Source organism: Eurosta solidaginis, chromosome 1 (genome assembly GCF_040869045.1).
Source record: "Eurosta solidaginis isolate ZX-2024a chromosome 1, ASM4086904v1, whole genome shotgun sequence".
Taxonomy (NCBI): Eukaryota; Metazoa; Arthropoda; class Insecta; order Diptera; family Tephritidae; genus Eurosta; species Eurosta solidaginis.
Window position 1 is genome coordinate 55141945 of NC_090319.1, and position 15444 is coordinate 55157388.

At 37.6% G+C, this 15444-nt stretch overlaps 2 protein-coding genes across 5 annotated transcripts in view; both read left to right on the top strand.

Annotated features, from left to right (window-relative positions):
• Pbp95 (proximal sequence element A Pbp95) overlaps positions 1 to 15444 on the top strand; it is a 207234-nt gene that overhangs the window by 49151 nt on the left and 142639 nt on the right. The window lies entirely within an intron of this gene.
• Positions 4925 to 6503, top strand: LOC137253641 (uncharacterized). Its single transcript, XM_067790951.1, has 2 exons — positions 4925 to 5337; positions 5423 to 6503. The coding sequence occupies exons 1-2, from the start codon at positions 5202 to 5204 to the stop codon at positions 5869 to 5871; spliced, it is 585 nt and encodes a 194-aa protein (XP_067647052.1). The 5' UTR covers positions 4925 to 5201; the 3' UTR covers positions 5872 to 6503.

A 15444-nucleotide genomic window follows, 5' to 3' on the forward strand; every position in this document is an offset into this window, starting at 1 on the left:
CTTTTTCGAGCCTGATAAAGAATTGTCCTAAGTCAATTTTATCATCTACAATTAGGTTGCTTGTATTTATAGTGCTACAAATTTTCTTTCCCTTTTTGAAATATAATTTCGGGGGATTGAAAACGAGCTTTACATGTCTTTTTACTTCAAATTTATTTAGCGCTTCATATATCTTGGGGTTCTCAGTGTGACTTTCTTGAATTTTAGCATTATTTGGTATATTTTTAGCTGTTGATCTAGTTGTGACTTTCATTATTTTGCATGCTTCCACTGACATTTCTTTTAAATTTGTTATGTTAATGCGAGACAATGCGTCTGCGATGTGATTTTCTTTTCCAGCAATGTACTCCACTTCGAAATCATACTCCTCTAAATCAAGTCTTATTCGTGTTAACTTAGATGAAGGGCTCTTCATCGAGAAAAGGTAAGTTAAAGGACGATGGTCGGTTTTAATTTTGAATTTTCTACCGTAAACGTATGGTCTGAAGAATGTTATGGCCCAATGGATTTCTGCTAGTTCTTTTTCTATTGTAGCTTTGTTTGTTTCACCTTTTGTAGAGGATCTAGAGGCGTAAGCAATTGGTAACTGTTTGTCATCCTGTTCCTGGCTAAGGACTGCTCCGCAAGCATACCCACTAGCGTCTGTTGTTATACAGAATTCTTTATTGAAGTCGGGGTATTGCAAAAGTTTTGGGCTGATTAATGCTTCCTTTAAATAGACAAAAGCTTTTTGAAATTCTTCTGTCCAGTCGAAGGAAACATTCTTTTTGCAAAGCCTAGTTAATTTTCTTGAGTATTCTGCGAAATTCGGTACAAATCTTCTGTAATAATTGCAGAACGCTACGAATCTTTTAACTTCATCTGCTGTTTTTGGTGTTGGGTAATTTTGAACTATCTCAAATTTGCTTGGGTCGGGTAGTATTCCCTCTCTTGTGCATTTATGTCCTAGATAAGTTACTTCTTCGCTGAAGAATAGGCATTTGTCTGGATGTAATTTTAAGTTGTATTTCCTACAAGTAGCAAAAACATCTCTTAAGTTTTTTAGCATATGTTTTTCTGAACACCCTAGTACAACTAAATCATCCATATATAGAAATGCTTGGGATGGTTTGAGGCCTGCAAATGCCAGTGTCATCATTCTTTGGAATAAGTTTGGTGCTACTTTTAATCCAAAGGGTAGTCTTTTAAATCTATATGTACCATTATCTGTTGTGAATGAGGTTATATCTCTAGAATCTTGGTGTAATTCTATTTGGTGAAAACCTGACATAAGGTCAAGGCATGAAAAATATTTTGCTCTTCCAAGTTGGTCTAAAATATCATCAATTCTTGGAAGTGGGAATTTATCCGCTGCTAGTTTTTTGTTTACTTGTCTGTAGTCAACTACCAGTGTCCATCTTTTTTCAGTATTACCGTGTAGTGATTTTTTAGGTACCAGTAAAATTGGGCTGTTGTACTCTGATATTGAGGGTTCTATAATGTCATCTTCGATTAATTTATTAACCTGTTTACTTATTTCTCCGTTTTGAGTTTCGGGCAATCTATAATTTTTTATGTATACTGGGGTGTCATCTTTCATGTGTAATTTTTGCTTATAAAAATTATTAGAGGAGATTGGTTCCGTTTCTAGTGCAAATATGTCTATGAATTCTGTGCATAATGAGGTTAATTCTGAATTGACAAATTTTGGGGAATTTTTAGTTAATATTTTTAACTTTTCTGTGTCATTGCTTTGTTTATTGCGTGTGTGTGTTTTAATTAAATTGTAGTCGTCTAAATCTTCTGTATGTATTTTGTAATTTTGAATAGTTGTGTTTTTATGTGTGGTATTTATAATTCTGACAAACGTTTGTTCTTTGTTTGTAATTGTGTTCGCTATGAAAATGCCTTCAGATAATTGTTGATGGGGTATGAAGATGGTTTTATTATCAGAGTTTACTGTTACTTGTCTAATGACTTCAGATCTAGCAGGGATCGTAATTGTGTTGGCAGACAGATAATTTGTTAGGTACATTGTGATTGTTTGGGGAAAATCATATGGTCTTAGGATTAGTTTATCCTCATTTTTGCCATAATCTAGAATGCAATTATACTTCTTTATAAAGTCCAAACCTATTATACCATCACACGGTATTGGAAAATCGTCTTCTACGACGTGAAATTTATGATAAATCAGAAGGTCATCGCCTTTTAAATCAGCTTTAATTGTGCCTAATGTACTGGTTATACCCTGACCAATGCCCTTTAGGTCTGTTATTTGTTCTGTATTTATTTTTGTATGATTAAGTACTTGATTCTTTTTAATTATGGAGATATCTGCTCCTGTGTCTACTAAAAAATTTGAAATTGAGTTATTTAATGATGTTTTTGTAGATATGTAACTATTTAAGTGTAGATTTAGTACACATATTTTCCTATCTATTGATTTTGAAGTGGAGTTTCTTGGTTTTCCTGCTGGGTACAATTTCGAACGTTACGGGTCTGATTATACTGTCTGTTGTTGTTTTGGGATTGTGCTCCTCTTTGGGCATTATTATTTGTTCTTGCATTATTATTGTATCTCTGCTGTGGTCTAAATCTTCTTCCTTGGTAAATCCCATAGTTGTTACTTCGGTAACCTCCACGGAAATTACTTCGATATTGATTTTGTTGCCGTATATTTAAAATTGTGTTCGAGCTGCCTGTGATTTCCGTGCAGCTGTTTGTGAATTTTGAAATTGCATCGTTCATTGTTGTGAACGTTCCCGCTTGCATTATCATTTTCACTTTGTCATTGGAGCAGTTTTTACACATGGCCTTTACTGCTGCTTGCGTCGAGTATCTCGTTGCTAAGTCTGGGTTAAGTCCATCCGAAATATAAGCTCCTTCCAGTGATCTAGTGATTTTTTCTATTTCAGCAGTATACTGGTTTGCAGTTTTGCTGCGTTGTTGGATGTTCAGGAGTTTGGCTGTTAAAACTTCTACCGATTCTCCCTTTATTGCTGTTTTTAGTTTATTTTTTATTTGAGCAATTGTATTTTCGTCACTTATGAAGTTCCTTGCCGTGCCTTTTAGCTTTGTCTTTATCATTGTTATCGCTAAGGCTTCATGGTTATCCTTGATTTGGTCTAGAATATCAAGGGCATCTAAGAAACTGTGTAAATTTTCAGGCTTGCCATCAAACTCTGGCAGCACTGATGAGGCAGTTTTGATAAACTCTACTACCGCTTGTGCCATTGTGACGTTTATGAGTGGGTTATTCAGTGGTTTATGATCTTCCACTGATGGGTTTTGGCTAAATGATGGTGAAGGGGTACGGTTTCTTGAAGGTTCAGTTAGAACGGAATTAAAATATATTTGGAAACTTTCTTCTATAGTAGTTGGTATAGGGATTTCGATGTTATATCTTGCTAATGAAGATACTAATTTATCCCGTACTGTTGAGAAAATTTGTTGAGGCTCTTTTTGGTGATCGTCAGTAAGTATATGATTTACTTTATTAATCAATTATTTTATAACATTTAAGGCTTCTAAAATTATATTCAAATGTTTTGCTATCGTTTCTGTTTTTATGGTAGTATTTTTGTTTATGCACTTGTATGATTTATCTGCTTTTAATTTTTCTTCTGTTAAATTATTATGGATTTCTTGCCATGTATTCATTTCTAACTTGGCGGAAAAAGGACATTCTAAATTTGAAGGGTTTTTATAAGGGTCACTTAATCATTCCAATTTACTAAGAAAATGTTTACGTTTATTTGTATTATTTATTATTATATTTTTTTTTGAATTTAAATTTGTAAAAAAAATTTCTCATTTTTATTTTCTTTTGTTTAATTAATTAAACATTTTTTTTTCAAAATTTTTTTTTTGAATAGTACAGTTTTTCTATCTATTTTTAAAAAAATTTGTTCAACAAATGTGTTTAAAAAAATGTTCAACTAATTTTATTTCCTACTTAAAGAGGACAAAAAAAAAAATCCTAAGCAAAAACTTTCGTTTTTGCTCATTGTTTAGCGTCCATAAAGGCCGCCCAATTTGTTTCTAAAATTTTTATATACTAATATAAGTTTGTATTGGCGTTATGTCTCCGGATTATTTTGTTGTTATCCTGTGCCAATTGAAAGGTGTCCTTTGATCCCGTTGTGTTACCACCAAATATTTTTCAAATAAGTTTGCCAAATCCTTCGATTCCATTTTTCAAATTAGTTTGCCAAATCCTTCGGTTCCGTTGTGTTACCACCAAATATTTTTCAAATTAGTTTGCCAAATCCTTCGGTTCCATTGTGTTACCACCAAATATTTAAATTAGTTTGCCAAATCCTTCGATTCCATTGTGTTACCACCAAATATTTTTCAAATTAGTGTGCTAAATCCTTCGATTCCATTGTGTTACCACCAAACGGTGCCAATATTAAATCTTTGGGTGTTGTTTTATAAATGGTCAGAATCCTGGGCAGTCAGATCCTTTTTAGCAGTTGTGCCAATTTTGATCTGAACTGGCAGGATTCTTCCTCCAGCAAGATCTAGCTAATTTTGCTTAATAGCAAATTCTTCAGCTAATCAAAGATCAAGCTAGCAGGATCGTCATGAAAAGTTTGGATTTTTAGAAGACAAGTTGAAAGTGTGGAAATGAAAAGACAAGTTGCTACTTTGATTTGCAAACATTAAATCTCTGTTTATTCAATAAATTCTTTGTCTTATATAGTAATTAACTTAACCTATACATTCATAAATATCTTAATACTAATAACTAAAAATATGTACATTGAAAATGGGGTATGAGTACATGTATGTTTGTATACAGTCTTTGTATACATGTAGTTTAGTATGCTTGACTCTATACATGTAGTTTTGTATATGTTATTTAGCAACGTCGGCAGATCAATGTGAGTACTTTGGTTAAGTCTATGCATACACGTAAGGCAAGGTGCACACGAGGCTACGCGTCATAGACGCTGCAAGCGAAATTTGTACGCTTTGATGCCGAACACATGTATTTGAATGGAGAGCTGCATACGAGGCGTCAGCTGCATGAAAGCGACAAAGCATGAAATTTTCGTGTAGCTGGGCGTACAGCAATGTTGGTCGCTAGGCGTAAATACGCCTAGAAAAGAGCAAGAAGAAGATGTTTGTTTACAATTTTTCGTTTGCAAACTTGTGTGCTGTGCTTCTGTTGCTATAATTATATATTGAATTTATTTCATATAAAAAAATATAAAATGGTCGACGCGGCTAAATTCGTTCAATTGGTTGAGAATTATCCTTGCCTATACAAAAATAATTTAGCAGAATATTCGAGGAAAGATGTTACAGAAAGAGCCTGGGCAGCAATTGGTGTGGAAATGAATTGGTCAGGTGTGTAGATTTTGGATTTCTTTATATAATTAAAAACAAAGAATATGTCTAAATAGATCTAAATTTATTACGCTCTTCCTTACAGTGCCTGATTGCAAAGAAAAGTGGAAGAACTTGCGAAATGGCTTTGTAAGAAGTCTCAAGCCATCTCCTAGTGGATCTTCTACTAAAGCGATGAGGCCTTACTATTTGCACGACATCATGCAATTCGTTCTTCCAAATGTAAAACCAGTGCATCATTCTGAAAATACCAGCAACATTATAATATCAGAAATGGAAGAACAATATTTGGATGAAATTGAAAATGGATCAATTGTTGACGACAACTACAGCGATTGTGCCCCCACGAAGACAGGGTCTTTGATCTGCAACAACCTAGAATCACATCCAGCCAAAGAAAGCAATTTTGAACCAACATTTAGTGCCAAGAAAAGAAAGAAAACAGCCCGAGATGAAGTCGATGTGGCGGTGCTAAATTACCTCAAAACAAAAAAGGGAAATACAACTTCGGAAGATCCAAAAAAATGTTTCTAATGAGCTTACTTCCCGACGTAAGAAGTCTTTCTCTCGAGAATTTGCGGACATTTAAAATTCGATCTATGATGCTGCTAGAGGAGCTTTTAAATGAACAAAGGGCACAATCTGTCAGGCGGGAACTGTTTGATCCAGCAACGTCTTATGGCCAAAATATAGAAGTCTGCACCCCAGCTCCTTCGCCCGATGATACTCCAACCTATACTCCAGTACTATTTGAAACAATTGACTGTGAAAATGAAAGAGCCTTTTACACAAACGAGTAAACTTGCGTTTTTGTATATTATTTATTATATAATTATACTATTATTTAGTTATAAACAGATGTTAGAATGGGTATGTTTTCAATGGGCTGATCTCATAAGTATCTTACTACATAGAAGTAGTCATGAATTAGACGATACAATAGTGAACGAAAAAAGTACCAGTGTTACAAGTGGATGCTAGTTTGAATACATGTACACACAGGGAAGTAAGTATTGGCACAAGGCCTTTTTGCGGTTTTCACCTAGTTTTGCTTTAGAAAAATAATTATATAAATATATATATAAATAAGATGGACTAAAAAATCACATGCTTAAAATGTTTCCCAAAATTTAGAACATGTTTTTGAAATCGGTTTGCATAGTTTTCGTTCTACAATTAATTTAAGTTTTATTTAAAAATAGTGAAAACAAAAAAGGAAGTAGCTGAAACAACTTTTAATTTTTGCTGCTATAATTTCATTCGCATGTGTACACATAGTTCAAACTAGCCTCATTCACAGAACAGATCGAGTACTATTCGTAATATTATTTGATATGAATTATCATTTACTTTTTTTCAACTATTTGAATTAAAATTTATTGCAATAAATGTTGTTAAATGGAAAGTAAAACAGTCTAACAGTTTTTATAAACAATAATTCCACTTCCAGGGCAAAGAAACATTTGGTAATAAAAAATAATTGCTTAAATAGTGTCGTAAGTTTTGTGGGGCAGAATTTTCCATTATGTTTACATTATCGAACTCTGGCAGAGTACTTGGGTTCCGTTGAACTGGTTGCTGGTTTTCGATATCGGGAAGGAAGGTCGTCTATGATATGCCATCTTTTTTCCTTATAAAATTATGTAGGATACAAGCACTTTGTATAATTGAAATGATTGTTTCGTACTTTTGGCATCGTATAGGTGTTGAGAAAACTCCAAATTTTTTTACCATCATCCCGAAACTGCACTCTATGTTCTTCCTACCGCGACTTAGTCTATAATTAAATATGCGCATCTTGTTGACAATGTTTCTTTCCGGATAAGGCCGCATAACATTTTTCCTTAAAGGAAAGGCGTTATCTGCTACGAAATAATATGGAAACTTATTTCCACTGTCGTCATGCGGTAGTTCCTTTGGGGATGGTAAACTATTGTAACTTTCTAACCAACGTCCAAACGTCGAAATTCTAAAAACTCCCCCGTCGCTATTTCGTCCTGCAAATCCGCATTCTATTGATGTAAATATCCCGTCGGCATTGCAACAGGCAAGTAATATTACTGAATGGTAGTTTTTGTAATTGAAATTAGCTGAACCCGAATTTGGATATTTTTGAATTCGCACATGATTTCCGTCGATAGCTCCTAAGCAATTTGGCAGCTGCCATAGATCAGAGAACCGTCCCGCAATACTCTTCCAACGCTCCTCATTTGGCAACGACATATAACAATCTTTTAATGAATTCCATATAGCTTTTGTTGTTTCTTCAACAATTACTCCGATTGTACGTTCTCCTCTTTGAAAATATAAAGCAAGCGCATTGAACGTGCATCCTGTAGCCAGATACCTAAACAAAAAGTTATAAAGAATTTAGACCACGCACATACACAACAACATGTTCGCCACCAACTCAGTAGTGGCCCCAATTCAAAGATACTCATATCTAATGAAAAGCTCCGACTCAGAAAATATTCCTATAACAAATCGAATTTGTCACCAGAACAGGGTAGATGTTGTTGTAGCAACACTACTTACTGCTAGAGTTGTTGGTTTTACATTACAATTGACTCGGTGGTGTATGTCATGCGGATTACATGACGCATGCCGGGGTGATTCTGGATAAGTAAGAATTTACTCTGTAACAATATCGAAGCTGAGCAAGTGACAAGGTGACAAGGAACTCACTGGGAAGTGTTTAATTACCCCAGGTCCCGGAAAGTTTTGGAGGGACTAAGCACTATTGAAAGTACTTTAACCAGATTATGAAAGGCGAGATGGTATCGGGCGCTGGAAATGTGCGTACTTATCTGCAACGTTTGGAAATGCGGTTTAAGCCAACTGTGTTTAGAAACATTTGCGGGCCAGCGCGTATTTATCTGGATAAAACGGTTTTCGGTCGGGAAATCCCGGCTTAGAAAATTTCAGAAGCAGCTTGTTTAGCATATCATTTCGATCTTCAACAAGGAGGAGTTCGTGTTATTCAGATGTCATAACCAAGCATTCCATAGCAGTTATGAGTGTAGAATTATGGTAGGCTTGCAACTGTATCCAGTGGAGGTTATGTAGAACGGAAGACCATACTGGTGGCTCACAAAAAAGATCGGTCGGCCAATTGCGTTCTACATCGTCAAAGGTGTTGCTTGGTACTTTCGCCCAGGTGCTGCAAGCGATTTTGTGTCGCATCTCTACGCAGCAGTTTAAATGGCCTAGGCAGTTTAAATGGCCTAGGCTAATGGCCCGCTACTAAAGCCAGGGAAACCAGCTAACATAGGGGAGTCATATCGCCCGATATCTCTCCTGTCGCCAGTAGCCAAGGCGCTTGAAGCCATTTTGCTCCCCTACTTCAAAGCAAATTTGCAACTAGCCAATCATCAGCATGGCTTCAGAAAACTACACAGCACATCCACCGCGTTAAATGCCATTAGTACTCAAATAAATTGCGGATTAAATCAAAACCCTCATCATCGGACAGTACTCATTGCGTTAGACCTGTCAAAAGCTTTTGATACGGTCAACTATGGCACGTTACTGCAAGACCTGGGTCTCCCCTTCCTCTAAGTCTTAAAAGGTGGACCGCAAACTATCTGTCTGGTCGGCTAGCATCGGTGCAATTCAGGAATGCAACATCCAAACCAAGAGGAATTAAACAAGGTGTGGAACAGGGTGGTGTCCTATTCCCTATTTTGTTTAACTTGGAGAGCATGCAACCGCAATTGTACCGAAAATCCAGAGGCGTAATAAAATCCTCAAACCTCTTGCCGGCAGCACTTGGGGTAAAGATAAAGAAACGCTCATTACCACTTACAAAGCAATTGGTCGGCCGATTGCATTCTACGCGTCCCCGTTATGGTGGCCAAGCCTAAAGGCTACTCACTGGAAGAATTTACAGGCCTGCCAAAATACCGCCCTTAGAACCGCTACGGACTGTCGTCTTACGTCCCCAGAACACCATCTACATAATGAGGCGAAAATACTCCCCATTAGGGAGAGAAATGAAATTATAACGAAACAGTTTCTGTTGAATACCCAGAAACCTGGACATCCCAACAGACATCTGATTGATGAGGCTACACCGCCCAGAGCTTAAGAGGTCATCTCCGTAAGCATTATGAGGAAATAAGGTACCTGAGGACACAGCCATATAAAGCTAAAAAGCACAAACAGGTCCTCAGTGAAATCCACAAAGAGTCGGACCTCTATGCCAGGAATTGCCCGGTGAATCCAGTACTTAAAGAACAATACCCAAAACTAGCAGAAGAGGAACGACCACTGTTAACACAACAACAGGAGAAACGCACTCTGCCTAGGGAAACGCGCGTCACTCTAGCTCAACTTCGATCTGGATACTGTAACAGGTTAAACTCTTACATATCCAGAATCAACCCCGACATACAAAATGTATGCCCCGCTTGCAATGTGTCCCCACATGACACCAACCATCTCTTTAATTGTAATGTGGAACCAACGCCTCTAACACTCCTTTAATTATGGTCCACCCCTGTCGAAACAGCAAGTTTCCTTGGACTCCCGTTAGAGGATATTGATGACAATTTGTGATCGGTCGCAGCTATTAGGTGGGGCGAAACATTACTACTACAACAACAACAACGTTACTGAACCTTTTCCGAAAATGAGGCCCTACACAATTGAATCCCGTACATTGAATGAAACAATGTTATACACATACCTTAATGTTACCATAAGCCGTTCTTCAGGAGGGACCCTTCACGCATATTGGTGTTTTCTTTCTGTATGGAAGCACCAACGAGCATAACCAAATCCTTGAATGTAGCTTTTGACATGCGATAAAATATCCGGAACTTTGTATCATCCTAAGACAACTCCTTTGCACATACAAACAGTCTACAATTAACATTTTTCTGAATATATGGATGTGCCCAATATTTTCTCTTTGTTTTCTTTTCCTTTCTGCGACAAAGAAAATTTAGCAATACCAATTCTTCGTCGCTGGACATGTTTATGTTGACCGATACAAACAAAAATTGTTATTGAAAACCGTTTTGAATTGAAAATTCTTTTTTTTTCTCTTATGCGCGGTGGTGAAAACTTTTGTTTTTAATTTTATACAAAATCAACTTTTGTATAAGGGCAATTATACAGCATAAATAAATTTTTGTAGCTACGTATGCAGATCTTGAAGCGTAGAGGAATTGTAGCTACATAAAATATCTTGCACGCGTCTATGACGCGTAGCCTCGTGTGCACCTTGCCTAAGTATGTAAGTTTGTACGCCTGTTGGCATATCGATGCGAGTACTTTTTATTTGGTTCCCATAATGGTTTGTATGTACTAAGCAATTTATTGGCTCTGAACGGATAAGGGTTTCATATTCGACATTCCATTGAAGTTAGTTAACCGTCTGGGTTAGTTCAATAATTTATGTTGGAAAATATTGTAATATGATTATTACTAAAATATATTTGGAGTTCATGATGCGTATTATTGCAAGTGTGTTACAGTGGGTATGAAGCATAATGCTACATTACAGTGGGTATGACGTATAATGCTACACAGGGTCCATATTGCAGTCGTTTTTATCACAAGTATCGGCTATACTGTATTACAAATTTAACTTGATATTTCCGCTGCTGGTGAGATAAATGAAAAATAAATAAATAAATTTTGTCAAAATGTGCAATAGACGTTTTTATTTTGTCGAATGACGCGCGTTCTTCTTCTTCTTTTGGTAAGAAATGTCGAAAGAAAGAGGAGCACAAGAAAAATTTATGCGAGTGTGTTAGTGATGTCGAAAATTCTGTTAATGTGTTGGAGTTTCGGTCAGCTCTGTCTAGAGGGGTGGTCTTTTTCTAGATCAAAAAATATCTACCTCAATGTCACACACGCACTGGGTTGCATTCGTCCGTGCGCTACATTAGCTGATGAATGTTTGCTGTGGGGAGAGTCAACTTAGGCGCCATTACAGCACCTTCTTGTAGTTGGAAACATATCCTGTTCTTGAGCGATGTTCATCTTGATCACATGCCTAGTCGGCGTCACAATAGCCTACTAGTTGATCTTTATCATTAGGTTGATTGCGCCTTTGAGGTATCGTAGCACTCGTTTGACTGCAGTCCATTGCGTTTTGTCGTAGCAATTATTAAACCGACTGAGTGAACTTTCTGCAAAACTGATATCGGGACGACTCATCCGCATCGCGTACAAAATACACCCAGTCGCTTTTTGGTAAGGTATCGACACCAGCACAGGGAGCTTCTCGGACTGTGAATTCATATTTTTTACTAAATGCTGATTTGGATCCAGTCCACTACATGCCCCTACATCAAGCAAGTTTGAGTTTCTGAAAAAGGTCTTTGAGCCATCATCAACACACCTCAGTGAAGCATTTGTGGTCATTTCAAGGAGTTTCTTGCCTTTAGGAGAGTAAACGGAGTCACCTCAGACACTGCACATGGCATTGAAATCCCCAAGAATCAGCACATTCGTCTGCGAATTTTAAAACGTCACTAGCCTTGATATTTCATTTTCAAACGTGATTGAATCCACACTAAGTTGCATGTATAAATAGCATATCGTCAAATTATTGTTTAGATTTGTTGTTTTAGCAATTAAAATATCCATGTTTGAGTGGTACTTAACCCTCCCAAATTTAATGTTATTTTTAAACCCAATGGCTACACCTTGTTTTTTTAATTAATTTACAATTTATTAATTTATGTGCTTCTTTTCTCTCATCATGAGAGAAAATTTCTTATAGACAAACTATATCTATTTCATTTTGCATATTGAGCGCATCAATATGCAATCTATTGGATTTCAAACTCTGACAGTTATATTGTAGAACCCTGACCATCAAGTCCGAAATCTTTCTAATCTCGCATGGGTAGACTTGTTAAATTGAAAGGTTACCTTCTACGCCATGTGATGTCCGTATCACTACGCTGCTCACAATTTTGGAGGGCGCCGCCTCCAAATACTAGCCATCTCAGAAATCGGTATTAGTAGTCAGCGTGGTGGTCGTCTCCGCCCCATTTGCCTTTTTATCAAAAATAATTCACCAAGCTAATTTACTTTTTAAACATTTTACTTTATTTTCTTAAAATGAAAAGTGGACGTCCAAGATGTATAGCTGCCAAAATTATAATGGCCGTTCAATATAAAAATGCCGATGGCACTATTGCCAATCGTCACTTTTATATTTCACCTCACATGCATACATCGTATTCCCTCTTATGTACTGCATTACAACAGCTGAATACATATTAACATATATTTTTTATTCTTTCTTACATAATATAACATTCACAATACACATCTACCATTGCCAACAATAGTGTTGGCAGATGTGTTGCTACGTGTAAGTTAAGAGGATTTTATCCTTACCGACTCCCCCTGTTAGCTGTTCAGCAATGCAAGTACCGAAATAATAGGGTCGTCATCCCTATTAAGGTTGAACCTAACGCATAACTGGTTAATTATTTTTTTTTAATTGTGTCACTACTGTCCATCCTTCTGTATTGAAGTATGGTACATTGTTTTCTGCTTGAATCTTTCTCCTCGAGGGAGGCACAGAACTGGAGGAACGCGCACTGTACCATCCTTCGTAGAAAGTCTTATATAACTTCACAGAGTTTTGTATAATTACCTCGTTTGATTTTCAATTTGTTTAAGTATGTAATATATGCATGATCTTGCGTTTATGGCACTCAATTAAATAATACCTCGCTTGATAATCCAATTTGATGTAGTAGCATATGCAGGATCGTGAGTTTATGGTGCTCAATAAAATAATGCCTTTTAGATTTTTGAAACGTACTTTTATTTCTCATAAAAATAAATTTATTGGCTATCTCAAATTGGTGGTGGTTTTTTCAGCTGCAAAAATTATAGTGCCCGAGCCACGCTCGCACCGGGTTGCATTGAACATGAACAGCTGATGTATGTGTGATTGAATTTAGGGTATCATTACAACACGATTTTGTGCAACAACGTTGTACTTCTTGGTCACTAATCTTTTGTTTACTTCCCTATTCACATCTATTGTTTTCGGGGCCCTCCTATTTAATGGCGGAAAATCTGCATCGTAATTTTCTAAGGCAGTGAAAAGCGCCTCATTATTATTACTAGTCGAATCTTTGTTGCTACAAATCGTCGCGTCATGTGTTTCTAAGTCTACCATTTTGTCCTTACCATCACTCTCCAAAATGGCGTTTACTGTGTTCGCTCTAGGTGCAAAAACCTCTGTCCTTATTGTCGTCAATTTTGTATTAGTTTTAAGATTGTCTTTTCGGTTTATTAGCATTCCCTGCACTGGAGGCATCTTGTAAGGCTGGGAGCCTTCACCTTTCTTCCTATTATTGTCTCTCACCCATCAGATGTGGTTCCGGTTGTTGTGGCCGGGTTCTGCAGCAGGCCTATGGTTGGCGGCCCTGCTGTTGTTGTTGCAGCAGGCCTATATTCGGCGGCCCTGCTCTTGTTGTTGTAGCTGGTGTTGTTGCAACAGGCCTATATTGGGCGGCCCTGGTGTTGTTGTAGCTGGTGTTGTTGCAGTAGGCCTATATTCAGCGGCACTGCTGTTGTTGTTGCAGCAGGCCTATATTCGGCGGCCCTGCTGTTGTTGTTGTTAAATCTAGTGGTGTTGCAGCAGACCTATGTTCGGCGGCCCTGCTGTTGTTGTTGGTAAATCTGGTGGTGTTGCAGCAGGCCTATATTCGGCGGCCCTGCTGTTGTTGCAGCTGGTGGAAGCTGGGTGGTTGTTGCGCGTTTGGTTGGCGCGGTTAACAGTGGCCGTGCGCGGTTTTGGCGCGCGATGTTGGTGGTTGTGCGCGTTTTTTGGCGCGCGACGATGGTGGTTTTGGCACGCAATGTTGATGGTTATGGTGGTGGCTAACTAGTGGTGGTGGCTCCTGGTGATGTAGTTTATGAGGTGGTTGATTTTGGTTGTTGCGCGGTCGAAGTGGTTGTTGTGGGCACTGGCAATGGTGGTTGGCGCATAGTATTACTAGGCGCAGTTGGTGGTGGTTTGCAGCCCTTAAGCCTGACGGTACCGTTGGCTCGGTAGTATTTTGGGGGATCCTGAATATGTGCTAGCGCAGCGACTTGTCTAGCAAAGTAAATTTATTGAATGCTATTACCGTTTCGGAAATTTTAATTAATCTACCGCAGTTCGTATGCAACTTATAGCGCATACTGTGGGGTATCCGATAAGATACTCGCACTTTTATATCTATTCCTCTCCTACTGCTGCTTGTTTAATTTGCTTTTCCGGTATTGGTGATTTATTGTTCTGTTGATGTTTATTTTAATCACATTGGCTAATTCTTTTTGGCTTGATCCCCGTTTTCAGTAACCAACTATTTCACTGCACCACTATGCGACCGAGTAACCAATAGATTTAGCAATTATGGAGTACTTGTAGCACCTGCATACGGGTATTTCCAATCTAGAGAGCAACTTTCACTTCACTTTCACTCTTTTACATTGCGTTGCCATATCGGTTTTTACAGTATGGCATTCCAAATAATGCTGGAGGCAAATTAGGTCATTTGGGCAAGCTATATTGATTATTGTCATGTGCCGCCCTGAAGTTTTGATTCTCCAGTTTGATGCATAGGTGCAAGGCTTCAGGCAGATTAGCCGCATCACAGTGATGCCTTGGTTTTAAAAGGGTTGTAAAAACGCTAATTTCTAATAATTTTTTTTTATTTCTTTTCTATTACTAAGTTAAATTCATTTTTAGCAAGCTTTTATTAGCTTGGTCTGTATGTAACGGAATCTTTGAGCTTAATTTTCACCGGTTTCTAGAAGTCTGATTAATTTGAAACTTTGCATACGTATCAAGGACCGATGACAATGCATTAATGTGATGGTGTGGTGACATAAGGTCAACGGCCATAAGGTCAATTGGCCTTATCACCACTTTGAATGGCGATAAGTTTGATTGCAACTTTGCACACCTATCAAGGCTCGATGACAATGCATTAATGTGATGGTGTGGTGACATAAGGTCAACGGCCATAAGGTCAATTGGCCTTATTACCACATAGCCGTTTAGCTGATTTTTTCATGTAAAGTGCAAAACCGGCAATTTTTTGAACTGTTTGTATGGTGAACCCCCAGGGGGGTTCC